This window comes from Salmo salar, chromosome 18 (assembly GCF_965601325.2).
Source record: "Salmo salar chromosome 18, fSalSal1, whole genome shotgun sequence".
NCBI lineage: Eukaryota > Metazoa > Chordata > Actinopteri > Salmoniformes > Salmonidae > Salmo > Salmo salar.
The window spans coordinates 97262027-97281894 of NC_138308.1; the positions used below are offsets into that span (position 1 = coordinate 97262027).

The following is a 19868-nucleotide window of genomic DNA, read 5'->3' on the forward strand; positions in this document are numbered from 1 at the left end:
AGGATATTATGTTATACAATACATGCATGTTTTGTTCAATCAAGTTCATATTTATATCAAAAACCAGCTTTTTACATTAGCATGTGACTAGCATTCCCACCGAACACTTCCGGTGAATTTACTAAATTACTCACGATAAACGTTCACAAAAAACATAATTATTTTAAGAATTATAGATACAGAACTCCTTTATGCACTCTCTATGTCCGATTTTAAAATAGCTTTTCGGTGAAAGCACATTTTGCAATATTCTGAGTAGATAGCCCGTTATCACAGGGCTAGCTATTTTGACACCCACCTAGTGTGGTACTCACCAAACTCCGATTTACTATTAGAAAAGTTTGATTACCTTTGCTGGTCTTCGTCAGAATGCACTCCCAGGACTTCTATTTCAATAACAAATGTTGGTTTGGTTCCAAATAATCCATAGTTATATCCAAATAGCGGCGTTTGGTTCATGCGTTCAAGACACTATCCGAAGGGTAAAGAAGGGTGACGCGCCCGACGCGTTTCGTGACAAAAAAATTCAAAATATTCCATTACCGTACTTCGAAGCATGTCAAACGCTGTTTAAAATCAATTTTTATGCTTTTTTTTCTCGTAAAAAAGCGATAATATTCCGACCGGGAGTCGTTGTTTTCGTTCAAAGAGAGAGAAAGTAAACATGGTGTCGGCTCGTGCACGCGCCTCCAGTCTCATTGTCCTCAGATCGACCATTATCCAAATGCGCTAATGTTTTTCAGCCAGGGCCTGCAAAGCCACCATTCATCGTTCTGGCGCATTCTGAGAGCCTATGGGAGTGTTAGAAAATGTCACGTTATGCCAGAGATCCGCTGTTTTGGTTAGAGATGATCAAGAAGGCCAAGATATAGTCAGAGAGAGCGCTTCCTGTTTGGAATCTTCTCAGGTTTTGGCCTGCCAAATGAGTTCTGTTATACTCACAGACACCATTCAAACAGTTTTAGAAACTTTAGGGTGTTTTCTATCCAAATCAAACAATTATATGCATATTCTAGTTACTGGGCAGGAGTAGTAACCAGATTAAATCGGGTACGTTTTTTATCCGGCCGTGCAAATACTGCCCCCTATCCCCAACAGGTTAACTGGCCCAATGCTGTTAACCACTAGGCTACCTGTACACAAATTACAGTAACTATTATTGCCACATATGACAGAGAGAAAGAGAGGGAGATGGAAGACAGACAGAGAAAGAAACTGTGGTGATTGCCTACGGAGCTGTGAAGGGAACGGCACCTCCATACCTTCAGGCTCTGATCAGGCCCTACACCCAAACAAGGGCACTGCGTTCATCCACCTCTGGCCTGCTGGCCCCCCTACCTCTGAGGAAGCACAGTTCCCGCTCAGCCCAGTCAAAACTGTTCGCTGCTCTGGCACCCCAATGGTGGAACAAGCTCCCTCACGACGCCAGGACAGCGGAGTCAATCACCACCTTCCGGAGACACCTGAAACCCCACCTCTTTAAGGAATACCTAGGATAGGATAAAGTAATCCTTCTAACCCCCCCCCCCCTTAAAAGATTTAGATGCACTATTGTAAAGTGGTTGTTCCACTGGATATCATAAGGTGAATGCACCAATTTGTAAGTCGCTCTGGATAAGAGCGTCTGCTAAATGACTTAAATGTAATGTAAATGAAACAGAGAGAGAGGGAGAGAGAGAGCACTTGAGAGAGACTAAGTGAGCTCATTAACCAACCAATGAGCTGCCTCTGTCCTCTCTTTTATTTCTGAATGGCTGCTGCCCCTGTAGCCAGCCCCTAGTCCCATCCCCCTCTGTTTTCTACTGCAGCTCAGTTTCATCTCTCCGTCTCTGTTGCCGTAGCAATCTCCTCTCTCTCCCTCAGACCGAGCAGCATAACCCCCTGGATAACACACGGACGGATAGACCTGGCCTTTATCGCTATAAAGATGGATCCACCGTGGAATATCCAGAGGTACTGTTGTCACTACAACAACCAGGCAACACAGTAAGTCTACAGGAGATGGAGAGGAGAGGGGGATGGAAAGAGAGTAGAGAGAGAGAGGAGGGATGATGACAGCAGCATCTGTGTCACAGTGTGTTTTCCTGAGAAAGGGGGGGATGGGGAAGTGGAGAGAGCGATGGAGAAGGGTATGAGGGAAGAAGGGAGGGAGAGAGGGATGTGATGGGAAAAGGAGAGAAGAGGGGAGGGAGAGAAGGAGGGAAGAAGGGAAGGAGAAAGAGGGATGTGATGGGAAAAGGAGGGAGAGAGGGACGGAGAAGGGTAGGAGGGAAGAAGCGATGGAGAGAGGGATGTGATGGGAAAAGGAGAGAAGGGTTGATGGGGAAGTGGGGATGGAGAAGGGTAGGAGGGAAGAAGGGAGGGAGAGAGGGATGTGATGGGAAAAGGAGAGAAGGGTTGATGGGGAAGTGGAGATGGGGATGGAGAAGGGTAGGAGGGAAGAAGGGAGGGAGACAGGGATGTGATGGGAAAAGGAGAGAAGAGGGGAATGAGAGAAGGAGGGAAGAAGGGAAGGAGAAAGAGGGATGTGATGGGAAAAGGAGAGAAGAGGGGAGGGAGGGGAGGGATGGAGAAGGGTAGGAGGGAAGAAGGGAGGGGAGAGGGATGTGATGGGAAAAGGAGAGAAGAGGGGAGGGAGAGAAGAAGGGAAGGAGAAAGAGAGGGATGTGATGGGAAAAGGAGGGAGAGAGGGATGGAGAAGGGTAGGAGGGAAGAAGTGAGGGAGAGAGGGATGTGATGGGAAAAGGAGAGAAGAGGGGAGGGAGGGAAGAAGGCAAGGAGAAAAGAGGGGAGGAAGAGAGGGATGGAGAAGGGTAGGAGGGAAGAAGGGAGGGAGAGAGGGATGGAGAAGGGTAGGAGGGAAGAAGGCAGGGAGAGAGGGATGTGATGGGAAAAGGAGAGAAGATGGGAAGAGGGGAGGGAGAGAAGGAGGGAAGAGGGGAAGGAGAAAGAGAGGGATGTGATGGGAAAAGGAGAGAAGAGGGGAAGAGGGGAGGGAGAAAGAGAGGGATGTGAATAGCGAGGGAGGGACGGATGGAGTTCTGTTCTGGCTCAGGCCTTACAGAGCGGTCTGTGGTTCTCTCTGTGTGCGTGGCAGGCCTGTGCCAGCGATCTTTACAAGGCGGTGACTGCAGCTCGGAGGTGGAATGTGCGTCATTTTCTTAGATAGTAATCAGCGATGTGTCACAAGTGCAGCAGGTCTCTGGTCAAAATGGTGCGCTATAAAGGGAATATAATGCCATTTGGCCCTGGTCAAAGTAGTGCACTATATAGGGAATAGGGTGCCATTTGGCCCTGGTCAATAGTAGTGCACTATAAAGGGAATAGGGTGCCATTTGGCCCTGGTCAATAGTAGTGCACTATAAAGGGAATAGGGTGCCATTTGGCCATGGTCAATAGTAGTGTGCTATGAAGGGAATAGGGTGCCATTTGGCCCTGATAAATAATAATGAACTATATAGGGAATAGGGTGCCATTTGGGATGTAGATAAGTTTACTGTACATGCCCTGAATATTTGTGGGTCACAAGTGGCATCCTATTCCCTATATAAGGCACTATTTTGACCAGGACCAAATGGCATCATATTCCCTACATAGTGCACTACTTTGACCAAGCCCAAATGGCATTATATTCCCTTTATAGTGCACTACTTTTGACCGGGGCCAAATGGCATTATATTCCCTTTATAGTGCACTACTTTTGACCAGGACCCATAAGGAATAGAGTACCATTCCAGTGTTTTGCTGTAGACAGTGTTAGAGAGATGTGCACTACATTGGTCAACAGGTTATTTAGAGCAGGGTTTTCTCAAACTCGATCCTGGGGCCCCCCGTTTTTATTTTTTTGCCCCCTCATCATCAAGCTTGGATTATTTTAATCAGCTGTGTAGTGCTAGTGCAAATAACACACCATATAACACACACACTCACATGCACACACATATGTACACACACACACAAATTACCTCAATAGAAGTCTTGGCCTCTAGTCTAAGAGAGAGAGATGGAGAGAGAGATTGTCCATCTGTCAGTGATAGACACAGACACACTCAGCCAAGTCATTGCTCGACAATAACAAGACAGCCTCACTGCTACCCAGAATGCACTGCACGATTTACTGCAGAGAATGCAGGGAGAGGGCTTGAGAAAAATAGAGGGAGGGAGGGAGGGGAAAAAAGAGACAGAGAAAGAGAAGCAGAAAGAAACATTACATTACCATAATCTCCCCTCTTTAGGAAATGTGTTTTAGCCTATTTCACTCATATTCACTCATATTCACTGGAATTGGGGCAGAGAGTAGAAAGCACGTGATTGGAAGACTTTAGATTTGTGTGGGCGTTTCCCTTTCCTTTCCTCCCTGTGTTACCATAGGAACCAGAGCCACTCTATTGACAGACATTTTGGGACCTATATATTATTTTTCCTATATGTGTACATGGAAAGACCGCTTAATTTTCCTCATTTTGTTACATTACAGCCTTATTCTAAAATGTATTAAATTGCCCCCCCCCCCCCCCCTCAATCTACACACAATACCCCATAATGACAAAGCAAAAACAGGTTTTTTGAAATTGTTGCAAATGTATTAATAAAAAAAAGAAAAAGAAATATCACATTTGCATAAGTATTCAGACCCTTTACTCAGTACTTTGTTGAAGCACTTTTGGCAGCGATTACAGCCTCGAGTCTTCATGGGTATGATGCTATAAGCTTGGCACACCTACAGTGAGGGAAAAAAGTTTTTGATCCCCTGCTGATTTTGTACGTTTGCCCACTGACAAAGAAATGATCAGTCTATAATTTTAATGGTAGGTTTATTTGAACAGTGAGAGACAGAATAACAACAACAAAAAATCCAGAAAAACGCATGTCAAAAATGTTAATAATTTATTTGTATTTTAATGAGGGAAATAAGTATTTGACCCCCTCTCAATCAGAAAGATATCTGGCTCCCAGGTGTCTTTTATACAGGTAACGAGCTGAGATTAGGAGCACACTCTTAAACGGAGTGCTCCTAATCTCAGTTTTTTACCTGTATAAAAGACACCTGTCCACAGAAGCAATCAATCAATCAGATTCCAAACTCTCCACCATGGCCAAGACCAAAGAGCTCTCCAAGGATGTCAGGGACAAGATTGTAGACCTACACAAGGCTGGAATGGGCTACAAGACCATCGCCATGCAGCTTGGTGAGAAGGTGACAACAGTTGGTGCGATTATTCGCAAATGGAAGAAACACAAAAGAACTGTCAATCTCCCTCGGCATGGAGCTCCATACAAGATCTCACCTCGTGGAGATGCAATGATCATGAGAACGGTGAGAAATCAGCCCAGAACTACACGGGAGGATCTTGTCAATGATTTCAAGGCAGCTGGGACCATAGTCACCAAGAAAACAATTGGTAACACACTACGCCATGAATGACTGAAATCCTGCAGCGCCCACAAGGTCCCCCTGCTCAAGAAAGCACATATACATGCCCGTCTGAAGTTTGCCAATGAACATCTGAATGATTCAGAGGACAACTGGGTGAAAGTGTTGTGGTCAGATGAGACCAAAATGGAGCTCTTTGGCATCAACTCAACTCGCCGTGTTTGGAGGAGGAGGAATGCTGCCTATGACCCCAAGAACACCATCCCCACCGTCAAACATGGAGGTGGAAACATTATGCTTTGGGGGTGTTTTTCTGCTAAGCGGACAGGACAACTTCACCGCATCAAAGGGACGATGGACGGGGCCATGTACCGTCAAATCTTGGGTGAGAACCTCCTTCCCTCAGCCAGGGCATTGAAAATGGGTCGTGGATGGGTATTCCAGTATGACAATGACCCAAAACACACGGCCAAGGCAACAAAGGAGTGGCTCAAGAAGAAGCACATTAAGGTCCTGGAGTGGCCTAGCCAGTCTCCAGACCTTAATCCCATAGACAATCTGTGGAGGGAGCTGAAGGTTCGAGTTGCCAAACATCAGCCTCGAAACCTTAACCTCTCTGGGCTAGGTGGGACGCTTGCGCTTGCGTCCCACCTACTCAACAGCCAGTGTAATCCCGTGGCGCGATATTCAAATACCTCAAAAATGCAAAAACTGAAATTTTTCAAACATATGACTATTTTACACCATTTAAAAAAAATTCTAAATATTCCATTACCGTACTTCGAAGCATGTCAACCGCTGTTTAAAATCAATTTTTATGCCATTTTTCTCGTAAAAAAGCGATAATATTCCGACCGGGAAAGCGTGTATACGTACAAAGAGAGAGAAAATAAAAACATCTTGTGCCCTCGTGCACGAGCCTGAGTCTCAGAGTACTCTGACCGGCCACTATCCAAACGCGATAATGTGTTTCAGCCTGGGGCTGCCTCGACATCATTCAGCTTTTTCCCGGGTTCTGAGAGCCAATGGGAGCCGTAGGAAGTGTCACGTTACAGCAAAGATCCTGAGTCTTCAATAAAAAGAGCCAAGATGAACAACAACTTGTCAGACAGGCCACTTCCTGGTCAGAATCTTCTCAGGTTTTTGCCTGCCATATGAGTTCTGTTATACTCACAGACACCATTCAAACAGTTTTAGAAACTTTAGGGTGTTTTCTATCCAAAGCCAATAATTATATGCATATTCTAGTTACTGGGCAGGAGTAGTAACCAGATTAAATCGGGTACGTTTTTTATCCGGCCGTGTAAATACTGCCTCCTATCCCCAACAGGTTAATGACTTGGAGAAGAACTGCAAAGAGGAGTGGGACAAAATCCCTCCTGAGATGTGTGCAAACCTGGTGGCCAACTGCAAGAAACATCTGACCTCTGTGATTGCCAACAAGTGTTTTGCCACCAAGTACTAAGTCGTGTTTTGCAGAGGGGTCAAATACTTATTTCCCTCATTAAATATCAAATCAATTATTAACATTTTTGACATGCGTTTTTCTGGATTTTTTGATGTTGTTATTCTGTCTCTCACTGTTCAAATAAACCTACCATTAAAATTATAGACTGATCGTTTCTTTGTCAGTGAGCAAACGTACAAAATCAGCAGGGGATCAAATACTTTTTTCCCTCACTGTATATTTGGGGAGTTCCTCCCATTCTTCTCTGCAGATCCTCTCAAGCTCTGTCAGGTTGGATGGGGAGCGTTGCTGCACAGCTATTTTCAGGTCTCTCCAGAGATGTTCGATCGGGTTCAAGTCCTGGCTCTGGCTGGGACACTCAAGGATATTCAGAGACTTGTCTCAAAGCCACTCCTGTTGTCTTAGCTGTGTGCTTAGGGTCGATGTCACCATAGGGATTGTGCCATGTTTCCTCCAGACGTGACACTTGGCAAAAAATGGGAGAATGGGAGAACCTCCCAAATACAGATGTGCCAAACTTGTAGTGTCATACCCAAGAAGACTCGAGGCTGTAATCGCTGTCAAAGGTGCTTCAACAAAGTACTGAGTAAAGGTGATATAAAAAAATGAAATAAGTTTAACAATTTCAAAAAACTTGTTTTTGCTTTGTCATTATGGGATATAGTGTATATATATTGTTGAGGGGAAAAACAATTGAATCCAATTTTAGAATAAGGCTGTAACATAACAAAATGTGAAAAATTCAAGGGGTCTGAATACTTTCCAAATAGCTATGTGTATAGCTATGTGATTTTCTCTCATACCAGTCAAGTGGAGGGGGGATTATAATCAGTAGAAGAGACTGGAGAACCCCTTCAACATAAATAATGAATCATGTTTGTCTGTTTTTGTCTCATGGTTAATCATATTTGGTTAACTTGGCCATAAGATATAAAGCTTCTTAATAGAAAGACATTTTAAAACTGCGTCTCCGCTCCTCGTCAGCTGTTTATCGGGACCTCAGAAGTATCTCTCTAACCCATGTCTCCCATTTCTCTCCTTGTAGGACAATGAGTTACCATTCCTGAGGTGAATCCGTGCAGAGTTACTGCGGTACTGAGGTGAACCCGTCCAGATTTACTGCGGTCCTGAGAAAGGAAGAAAGGGTTTGTCCATCTGCCCAGTCCCCCCCCTTCCCCTAGCTGCAGTAAAAGGGGTGTGTCTGTTTGTCTGGCCCCTCCCCCTGGTTGCAGAAAGGGGTGTGTCTGTGCATCGGTGTACAGAAAGGGGTGTGGACTGGCCTGATGGAGGCGGGACATCCATCACCTGACAGCAGTAGTGAGGAGTGTACAGTACTGGAGGCTCTATCGGGCAAGGGACTGGACTGTCACACACACACTGGCAAGGTAGGACACACACACACTCATCCTCCTTCCCTCCCCCAACCCTCCACCCCCCCCCCCCCCCACACTCCTCCACACACACACAACCCTTCACACCCTCCCTCCACACACACCCTCCTCCACAGACACGTTAACGATGTGTGTGTGTGTGTGTGTGTGTGTGTGTGTGTGTGTGTGTGTGTGTGTGTGTGTGTGTGTGTGTGTGTGTGTGTGTGTGTTGCCTCCAGGTGACCGCGCTGTACTGTTCAGGGTGTGAGGTGTGTGTGTGTGAGGAGTGTGCGTCGGGGGAGCATGCAGACCACCCCACGGGACCGTTATTAGCAGCTCTGGAGACACACAGAGACGGCCTGCAGGAGAGACTGACTGCTGCACAGAACAGGTACACACACACACACAGAGACAGGCACAGGAGAGACTGATTGCTGCACAGAACAGGTACACACACAGAGACAGGCACAGGAGAGACTGACTGCTGCACAGAACAGGTACACACACACAGAGACAGGCACAGGAGAGACTGATTGCTGCACAGAACAGGTATTGTTCAGTTTTATTGTCAAGTTTCATTCCCCCACCCCATCGTTCTCTCTCTTCTCTCTCTCTTCTCTCTCTTCCTCTCTGTCTCTCCCCCCCCACCCTCTCTGATCTGTGTGTGTGTGTGTCCTCTGATCTGTGTGTGTGCTTACGTCAAGACTGCCTCAGATCTCGGAGGCCCTGGTGTCTCTGAGAGAGATCCTACAGCAGCTGACCAATCAGAGAGCTTTGATCGAGGAGGACATCCACGTCAGCTTCGAAGAGCTCCACAAGACCCTGGACGTCAGGAAGAGTGTTCTACTGATGGAGCTAGAGGTCACCTATGGACTGAAACAGAAGGTAGGGAGGAGAGAGAGAGAGTGGGGAGGGAGGGAGGGAGAAAAAAAGAGTCCTACATCTGTGTCTCTGTGTCTCTGTCTGTCTGTCTGTCTGTCTGTCTGTCTGTCTGTCTGTCTGTCTGTCTGTCTGTCTGTCTGTCTGTCTGTCTGTCTGTCTGTCTGTCTGTCTGTCTGTCTGTCTGTCTGTCTCTCCCTCTCTCCCCCCTCCCCCCAGGTCTTGCAGGCCCAGCTGGACACCCTACTCCATGGCCAGAGGGGTATCGTTGACACATGTACCCAGACAGAGAAGGCCCTGAGCGGGGAGGCCAGTGCCGCGAGCCTGCAGGCTGAGAGAGGCCTTGGAGAGAGGCTGGGGGAGCTGGCCAGCCAAGGTCTGTAAATTCTAACATGTTCCATTCCATGGCATGTGAAATTAGGCTAACACTTTTAAAGTCCTCCTGTCTTCAGAGTCTGGAAAGGACGTTTGATGTTGTTGGCACAATGTGCTGATAATGAAGGGAGCTGTGTTTTTACTGGTTGGCTCTCCTCTGTGTCTTTCTCACTCAAACACCCACAGCCTCTGAGCCCCGCCCACTTCTATTACAATGGCTGGATTTTCAAATCCAAACAACGAGAGAACCAATCAAACCTGTCACGCAATCTCTGAGCGAATATTGCATTAGCAAATGGTCTCCTTTCCAGACCAGTATGGTCAAAGCTCTCCCTGCGCTGTGATTCACATGGGTTGCGTCAGCCAGGCTAATGTGAAATAACTTGATAACCTGGGCTACTGTTTTTAAACATGTTTATTTCCTGTATGGCTACTGTTTTTAAACATATTTATTTCCTGTATGGCTTCTGTTTTTAAACATGTTTATTTCCTGTATGGCTTCTGTTTTTAAACATGTTTATTTCCTGTATGGCTTCTGTTTTTAAACATGTTTATTTCCTGTATGGCTACTGTTTTTAAACATGTTTATTTCCTGTATGGCTACTGTTTTTAAACATGTTTATTTCCTGTATGGCTTCTGTTTTTAAACATGTTTATTTCCTGTTTGCCTACTGTTTTAAACATGATTACTGAATAAAAATATAAACAAAACATGCAACAACTTCAAATATTTTACTGAGTTACAGTTCATATAAGGAATTCCCTCAATTGCATTACGTTCATTATACCCTTATCTATGGATTTCACGACTGGGCAGTGGTGCAGCCATGGGTGGTCATTAGAGGGAAAAGGTCCAGCCAACCAGAATGAGTTCCCCCCCCCCCCCCCCCCATTATATTGACAAAGGAGAACTGCTCACTAACAAGGATGTAAACACATTTCTCCACAAAATTTGAGAGAATAAGATTTTTGTGCATATGGAAAATTTCTGAGATTTATTTTCTTTGCTCTTGAAACAAACAACACTTTACATGTTACGTTTATATTTTTGTTCAGTCTGGTAGGGCTACCGTTTTTAACATGTACATTTCCGGTAGGGCTACCGTTTTTAACGTATATATTTCCGGTAGGGCTACCGTTCCAGGCTGAGGAGAATGATCAACTGGATTTACTGATGGAGGCAGAGGGGTTGAGAAAGTCTATCCACAAACTGGGAACTATCATCACTACCAGGTCAGTCTATATCAGCTGGGGACTTTCATCACGACCAGGTCAGTCTATATCAGCTGGGGACTTTCATCACGACCAGGTCAGTCTATATCAGCTGGGGACTTTCATCACGACCAGGTCAGTCTATATCAGCTGGGGACTTTCATCACTACCAGATCAGTCTATATCAGCTGGGGACTTTCATCACGACCAGGTCAGTCTATATCAGCTGGGGACTTTCATCACGACCAGGTCAGTCTATATCAGCTGGGGACTTTCCTCACGACCAGGTCAGTCTATATCAGCTGGGGACTTTCCTCACGACCAGGTCAGTCTATATCAGCTGGGGACTTTCATCACGACCAGGTCAGTCTATATCAGCTGGGGACTTTCATCACGACCAGGTCAGTCTATATCAGCTGGGGACTTTCATCACTACCAGGTCAATGTAGTCAGGTGGACCAGTATCCGAAAGGTTGCTGATTCAAGTCCCGGGATGTGCGATGGAAGGGTGGGACGTGAACTGGCTGCTGGTATCAGAGATAAAATATGTTAGTTAGATAAAAATATGAATAAACAAATAAATAAAAGATGAATAAACTAAATAATATTTTTTTACCAAAATGAAATGAAACAATTAATATAAATGAAATAAAAATAATGACATCATGATTGATTGTCGTCCCAAGCGCGGTGGCGAGCCAGAGTGAGGCGTCGGGTGTGGGACTGGAGCAGTGCATTGTGGGTCTCCCAGCCTGCGTAACCATAACGACCAGAGACAAGGCCGGCGGACCCTGCCGGAGCGGCAATGCCATCCTGTCTGCTGAGGTGGGGGACGGACACGCACAAGCACGTTAAGCTAAACTAAGATAAAATAAACTAAGCTAATGCATGCTACGCTATGCTATGTTACGCTAAACTAAGATAAAATAAATTAATGTATGCTATGCTATGCTAAGCTATGCTACGTTACGCTAAGATAAAATAAATTAATGTATGCTACGCTATGCTAAGCTATGCTACGCTATGCTACGTTACACTAAACTAATTGCCATACATGGATAAATAGTGTTGTTATATTTCCTTATAGGTGTGTACTCCAGATGGTAGCGTGGCGGACGGGGAGATACTCGACTACAAGAACGGAACATATGATTTTGTTTACACCGTAAACAAGGAAGGAGAGTTTTCATTAGCTCTCCGGCTCTATGACCAACACATCAAAGGAAGTCCCTTCAGACTCAGAGTTACCAGATCCCCTGACCCTGAGGTAATGGAGAGAGAGAGAGAGAGAGAGAGAGACCCCACAGAGCCCCAGGACAGCAACACAATTAGACCCAACCAAATCATGAGAAAACAAAAAGATAACTACTTGACACATTGGAGAGACTCAACAAAAAAAACTGAGCAAACTAGAAATACTATTTGGCCCTAAACAGAAAGTACACAGTGGCAGAATACCTGATCACTGTGACTGATCCAAACTTAAGGAAAGCTTTGACAATGTACAGACTCAGTGAGCATTGCCTTGCTATTGAGAAAGGTCGCTGTAGGCAGAACGGGCTCTCAAGAGAAGACAGGCTATGTGCAACACTGCCCACAAAATGAGGTGGAAACTGAGCTGCACTTCCTAACCTCCTGCCAAATGTATGACCATATTAGAGACACATAGTTCCCTCAGATTACACAGATCCACAAAGAACTCGAAAACAAATCCAATTTTGATAAACTCCCATATCTACTGGGTGAAATACCACAGTGTGCCATCACAGCAGCAATATTTGTGACATGTTGCTACAAGAAAAGGGCAACCAGTGAAGAACAAACACCATTGTAAATACAAACAATATTTATGTTTAGTTGTTTTCCATTTACAATTTGCACATCGTTACAACACTGTATATAGACATAATGACATTTGAAATGTCTCTATTCTTTTGGAACTTTTGTGAGTGTAATGTTTACTGTTGACTTTTTTATTGTTTATTTCACTTTTGTTTATTATCTATTTCACTTGCTTTGGCAATGTTAACATATGTTTCCCATGCCAATAAAGCCCTTTTGAATTGAGAGAGAGAGAGAGAGAGAGAGAGGTAAGGAGAGTAGGGTTTTTTGGAGGACTGTCTACCGTCCCTCCCTCCCTCTAACTCCATGTTAAATGTATTTTCCAGGAGTCTCCTCCCACCACCACAGCCACCTCTCTGACGGCCACCGCCACCACGTCTACAGGCTCCTCTGAGGGGGCTAAGCGGAGAGGAAAGTCCCCTGGGTCTGGGAGTAAGAAGAAGGGGTCCAGGAGGACAGGCAGTGCCCTGGGGACACCCAGACGCAAAGAGAACCCCATCGAAGATGATCTTATCTTCAGGATCGGTGAGAGAGGGAGCTCTGTCCATTTTTATCTATTTCTTTCTCTCTATTTGTTTCTCTTTCTGCCTGTTTCTCTTTCTGTCTGTTTCTCTTTCTGTCTGTTTCTCTTTCTGCCTGTTTCTCTTTCTGCCTGTTTCTCTTTCTGCCTGTTTCTCTTTCTGTCTGTTTCTCTTTCTGCCTGTTTCTCTTTCTGTCTGTTTCTCTTTCTGCCTGTTTCTCTTTCTGCCTGTTTCTCTTTCTGCCTGTTTCTCTTTCTGTCTGTTTCTCTTTCTGTCTGTTTCTCTTTCTGTCTGTTTCTCTTTCTGTCTGTTTCTCTTTCTGCCTGTTTCTCTTTCTGCCTGTTTCTCTTTCTGTCTGTTTCTCTCTCTCTCTCTCTTTATTTCTCTCTTTATTTCTCTCTCTCTCTCTCTTTATTTCTCTCTCTCTCTTTATTTCTCTCTCTACCTCTAGTTTCTCCATTAATAATGTTTTCACTCTGTGTGCGTGCGCGCACTGCAGGTACTAAGGGGAGAAATAAAGGAGAGTTTACTAACCTGCAGGGTGTGTCAGCGTCCTCTAGTGGCAGGATTCTAATAGCAGACAGCAATAACCAGTGTGTCCAGGTAAATACACACACAGACACACGCACGCACACACGCACACCGTGGCAGAATTTTGATCGTATGTGGTTTGTGTGTCCGTCCCCCCCCCCCGGACAGATCTTCTCTAATGAGGGGGAGTTTAACAGTCGTTTTGGGGTGAGGGGTCGGTCACCAGGTCAACTCCAACGACCAACGGGTGTGGCTGTTCACCCCAACGGTGACATCATCATCGCCGACTACGACAACAAGTGGGTCAGCATCTTCTCCAGCGAGGGCAAATACAAGGTGAACATACAGGAGACATACAGGTGAACATACAGGAGACATACAGGTGACATACAGGAGACATACAGTTGACATACAGGAGACATATAGGCAGGCACGTGCACAGATAGAGGTCTATGGGTACCTGAGCACCTGCCCTACAGAAAGAAAAGCAAACTTTCAGATTGGTGTTGTTTTTTTATTTTAACATTTTAATTTCACTTTAAGTCTATTTTCTCGTGTTTTTGGCCGCCCCATAACATCACATGGCGATCTTATTATAATGGACAAATGATCGTTTATTCATCTAGTACGTCCATATGTAACCTCCTACTTTAGAACAACAGAGGGGCTTCTTCTGTCAAACACATACGTTAGCTAGCTAATGTTCCGTGTGGACACTTGAATATTGACAAGTCTTTGGATTAAACACATTTTCAACATTTTAATGCAACGCTACACAGCTTTCAATAATGTGTTACCATGAACTAATCTGGTACCATCGACGACACAGCGCTCAGTGAAGAAAGTCAGAAAGAAAGTTAATGCCCGAGTGAGAATGATGTTTAATTTTCAGTCTTCTGCCGTGAATCATTCATCCATACACAGGTAAGAGACTAATGTTATGTCACAGTGGCTAGCTACGTGTGCATACACCAGAGGCGGACAGTGCCTTTCAAGATGAGGGAGGACCATAATTATTTTCATGAGCATGACCTTATTTCTATTACAGCATATTGGATGACCGTCATTCATATTCCATTCACCCAGTTCAATGTAACAGTGATGGGTTTAGGTTACTGTCATTCATATTCACCCAGTTCAATGTAACAGTGATGGGTTTAGGTTACTGTCATTCATATTCCATTCACCCAGTTCAATGTAACATCGATAGGTTTAGGCTACTACAAATGTTCCCTATCATGAGGTTGCTACAATCTAGCTTAGGAATGAAAGTTTACAACATAGGTGCACAGGTAGAGAGAATTGAGTAATAGGTGCACAGGTAGAGAGAATTGAATAATCAAGGTGACAGAAAGTGACACATTCAATACTGCCTTGAACACTATTGCCTGTATCTACCTGATATAGATTATAATCATTAGTCCAACAGTTTCAAGCGAGAGTTTCTATTGGACAAATTCAGGTATGTTTATCCTTTGCTTCCATTTAAGAAATATTTTTAAACAGAATTGGCGGAATGAATACACCCCTGTTCACACGCAAACACAGTTCACTTTAAAAGCAGCCTCATACAAACAGCATGATCCCTTTCATAGCAGCCACATACAAACAGCATGATCCCTTTGATAGTTTTATAATTCCTTCTCCCATCTACGCGCTCTCCTCCACTCAACTTTTCCCTTTGCTTGTGGACTTCACTGCACAACACATCAGCTCTCTGTGACCAGGTGAAAAAACACATTTCCAAGCCAAACCTTCATACCATAACCGCTATCCGCTACACACAGCCTACATCGTTGTCACCATTATTAGCTAACGCCATAGTCAAAATATCTACTAAAGCATTAGTAAACCCGCTACGATCATGCAGTACAGTGTACAGTCAGCAAACAGTTTAGCAGTTACACCGGCAGGACCCGGTGGCAATACATTCATAAAACCAAAACCTTACCTTGACTTAGAAGAGTTCCAGTGTTGGATAGCCATAGTCAGCTTGCTAACATAGCATCCCTCTCTGTTTGAGCCGGGTGTTTGAGCAGGCTAAACTAGCTAGCTGCATTCGCTAGCTAAGTAAGTGAAGGTGAAAAAGAAATACACTACCGTTCAAGAATTTGGGGTCACTTAGAAATGTCCTTGTTTTTGAAAGAAAAGCAAATTTTTTTGGCCCGTTAACATAACATAACAAAATGATCAGAAATAAAGTGTAGACATTGTAAATGTCTATTGAAGCTGGAAACGTCAGATGTTTTTTTAATGGAATATTTACACAGGCGTACAGAGGCCCATTATCAGCAACCATCACTCCTGTGTTCCAATGGCACGTTGTGTTAGCTAATCCAAGAGTATCATTTTAAAAGGCTAATTGATCATTAGAAAACCCTTTGGCAATTATGTTAGCACAGCTGAAAACTGTTGTTCTGATTAAAGAAGCATTACAACTGGCCTTCTTTAGACTACTTGAGTATCTGGAGCATCAGTATTTGTGGGTTTGATTACAGGCTCAAAATGGCCAGAAACAAATAACTTTCTTCAGAAACTCGTCAGTATATTCTTGTTCTGAGAAATGAAGGCTATTCCATGCGAGGAATTGCCAAGAAACTGAAGATCTCGTACAACGCTGTGTACTTCTCCCTTCACAGAACAGAGCAAACTGGCTCTAACCAGAATAGAAAGAGGAGTGGGAGGCCCCAGTGCACATCTGAGCAAGAGGACAAGTACACTAGAGTGTCTAGTTTTAGAAACAGACACCTCACAAGTCCTCAGCTGGCAGCTTCATTAAATAGTATCCGCAAAACACCAGTCTCAACGTCAACAGTGAAGAGGCGACTCCGGGATGCTGGCCTTTTAGGCAGAGTTCTTCTGTACAGTGTCTGTTTCTTTTGCCTATCTTAATTAAAAAAAATGATTGGCCAGTCTGAGATATGGCTTTCTTTGCAACTCTGCCTAGAAGGCCAGCATCCCAGAGTCACCTTTTCACTGTTGAAGTTAACCTAAAAAAAAAATGAAATTCACTGAGGAGGATGGTGCTCCCCTTCCTCCTCCACGGGCATACATTTTTAGTTAAAATGTATTAAGTTGTTTCCTTTGTTAGCTATATTATTAACTAGCTAGCTAGCCAGCTGCATATTACTGGTTAGCTAGATAGCTGACCGGAAGCTGCATAATATTACTAGCTAGCCAGCTCCACATTATTGGTTTGCCAGATAGCTGACCGGCAGCTGCATAACGTTTCTAGCTAGCAAGCTGACCGGCAGCTGCATAACGTTTCTAGCTAGCAAGCTGACCGGCAGCTGCATAACGTTTCTAGCTAGCTAGCTGACCGGAAGCTGCATAATGTTACTAGCTAGCTAGCTGACCAGAAGCTGCATAACGTTACTAGCTAGCTGACCGGCAGCTGCATAATGCTATTAGCTAGCTAGCTGACTGGAAGCTGCATAACGTTATTAGCTGCTACTGCCCTGTAGAGAATAATGGTATTCTGCCTGTAGTCTGTCCTGTACAGAATAATGGTATCCAGACCCCTTGACTTTTACCACATTTTGTTACTTTACAGCCTTATCCCAAAATGAATTAAATATTTTTTTCCCCTCATCAATCTACACACAATATCCCATAATGACAAGCAAAAACAGTAAATTTTTTATAAATGTGCAAAAACATAAAAATGAACAACTGAAATATCACATTTACGTAACTATTCAGACCCTTTACTCAGTACTTTGTTGAAGCACCTTTGGCAGCGATTACAGCCTCGAGTCTTCTTGGGTATGACGCTACAAACTTGGCACACTTTTATTTGGGGAGTTTCTCCCATTCTTCTCGGCAGATCCTCTCAAGCTCTGTCTGGTTGGATGGGAAGAGTCGCTGCACAGCTATTTTCAGGTCTTTCCAAATGTTTGATCGGGTTCAAGTCCAGGCTCTGGCTAGGCCACTTAAGGACATTCAGAGAATTGTCCCGAAGCCACTCCTGCATTGTCTTGGCTGTGTGCTTAGGGTTGTTGTTCTAATGGAAGGTGAACCTTCACCCCAGTCTTGAGGTCCTGAGCGCTCTGGAGCAGGTTTTCATTAAGGATCTCTCTGTACTTTGCTCTGTTCATCTTTCCCTTGATCTTGACTAGTCTCTCAGTCCCTGCCACTGAAAAACATCCCCCTCGCATGATGCTGCCACCACCATGCTTCACCTTAGGGATGGTGCCAGGTTTCTCCAGATGTTCAATCTTGGTTGTCCTTCTGGAAGGTTCTCCCATCTCCACAGAGGATCTCTAGAGCTCTGTCACAGGGTTTCTTGGTCACCTCCCTGACCAAGGCCCTTCTCCCCCGATTGCTCAGTTTTGCAGGCAGCCAGCTCTAGGAAGAGTCTTGGTAGTTCCAAACTTCTTCCATTTAAGAATGATGGAGGCCACTGTGTTCTTAGAGACTTTCAATGCTTCATAAATGTTGTGGTACATTTCCCCAGATCTGTGCCTCGACACAATCCTGTCTCGGGGCTCTAAGGACATGCACTTTCAACTGTGGGACCTTATATTGACAGGTGTGTGCCTTTCTAAATCATGTCCAATCAATTGAATTTACCACAGGTGGACTCCAATCAAGTTGATCAATGGAAACCGGTTGCACCTGCGCACATTTACGAGTTTCATAGCAAAGGGTCTGAAAACTTACGCAAATAAGTTATTTCTGGTTTCTATTTTTTATAAATTCACAATCTTCGGAAAACCTGTTTCCGCTTTGTCATTATAGGATACTGTGTTTAGATTGCTGAGGACATTCTTTTATTTAATCCATTTTAGAATAAGGCTATAACGTAACAAAATGGCGCTGTTGTTAATTAAGGTGATTTTGTTTTTTGGGGGGGTACTTTGAGCATCTGCCCCTTCAAATGTCTGAGCACAACGATCTACAGGTGACATAAAAGTGACATACAGGTAACCTTATTCTATTTTTAGGCCAAGCTGTCCTCTGATTGGTTGTGTTAGCTTTATGTCAGGCTAACCTCTCCTCTGATTGGTTATGCTGTCTGTCTGTCAGGCTTACCTGTCCTCTGATTGGTTGTGTCATCTGTCTGTCTGTCAGGCCAAGCTGGGCTCTGGTAGGCTAATGGGACCGAAGGGCGTGTCAGTGGATCAGAACGGTCATGTGATCGTCGTTGACAACAAGGCATGCACCGTCTTCATCTTCCAGCCAACCGGCAAGCTCGTTTCTAAATTTGGTAGCCGCGGCAATGGAGACAAACAGTTTGCAGGTGTGTTGATGATGATGGTGAGGGTCATGATGGTGATGATGATGGGAATGATAATGATGGTGATGATCATGATCCATCTTTCCACCTCCTCTCCTCCTCTCTCCACCTCATCTCTCAACCTCTCCTCCTCTCTCCACCTCCTCTCCTCCTCTCCACCACCTCTTCATTTCTCCTCTCTCCACTTCCTCTCCTCCTCTCTCCACCTCCTGTTCATTTCTCCTCTCTCCACCTCCTTCTCTCTCCACCTCTCCTCTTCTCCACCTCTTTTCCTCCTCTCTCCTCTCTTCTGACCAGGTCCTCATTTTGCAGCCGTCAACAACAACAATGAGATCATAGTGACAGACTTTCACAACCACTCAGTCAAGGTAAGCAACTAACTTATCAGGACACTTCCACCCAATGTTCACTAGGTCTGGTGGATCAACTAAACATGACCTTCGTTACAGTTTTTCTCAATTGCTAAAACACAATTTCTGAAACCTTGCTCCATTTCCTGAAAATATTAAACACAAAATCTTCAAGCACTATTTACATAACCTCTGACTCCTCTCGCAAAATGAAACATTCGCCTCAAAACAGTTTGACCTGTGTTCAAAATCAAACACTGCTCTCAAATCATAAACAAAGTGATCAAAATGATATGCACTCTCAAGCAGTCAGTAAACAATACACTGAAAAATAGAAAACACATTGTTAAAAACATACAATTCTCAGGGAGAAGTACATTTTTAATCTAAAAAAAAATATTCATATTTTTCCGTCCTTGTCTTTTGATGAACAAAAACATGTTCTATCATAGTAGCTCAAAATTGATCAGAAATTACTACTCTGCTTTGCTCTTTGCAATTTTGTTTTTTGTTCTTCCTCCTCCTTGTACCCCTATTTTTACAGTACTGTACCCTGCATCTCACAAACTTGTCCTTTATCTCTGTGATACTGTAATTCTTGTTCTTTGTTGATATGAACCTGCAACCAGTCAAAATCTATTGAGCAGTCAGTAAGTACTGTTAATAAATGGAAAGCACAATGTTCAGGGCCATACAATTTGTCCATT

General features: G+C 44.3%; 1 protein-coding gene across 1 annotated transcript in view; it reads left to right on the top strand.

Moving 5' to 3' along the window:
* Window positions 1–1798: 1798 nt before the first annotated feature.
* The window catches only part of LOC106578174 (tripartite motif-containing protein 2), a 31019-nt gene continuing 12949 nt past the window's right edge, over window positions 1799–19868 (top strand). The window contains exons 1-13 of the mRNA XM_014156806.3: window positions 1799–1986; window positions 7888–8227; window positions 8452–8603; window positions 8917–9097; window positions 9311–9467; window positions 10597–10699; window positions 11365–11503; window positions 11766–11945; window positions 12847–13045; window positions 13541–13644; window positions 13741–13908; window positions 18646–18814; window positions 19109–19179. Coding sequence (XP_014012281.2) covers window positions 8126–8227; window positions 8452–8603; window positions 8917–9097; window positions 9311–9467; window positions 10597–10699; window positions 11365–11503; window positions 11766–11945; window positions 12847–13045; window positions 13541–13644; window positions 13741–13908; window positions 18646–18814; window positions 19109–19179 — 1725 coding nt within the window. The 5' untranslated portion in view covers window positions 1799–1986; window positions 7888–8125. The remainder of the gene's footprint in view (window positions 1987–7887; window positions 8228–8451; window positions 8604–8916; window positions 9098–9310; window positions 9468–10596; window positions 10700–11364; window positions 11504–11765; window positions 11946–12846; window positions 13046–13540; window positions 13645–13740; window positions 13909–18645; window positions 18815–19108; window positions 19180–19868) is intronic.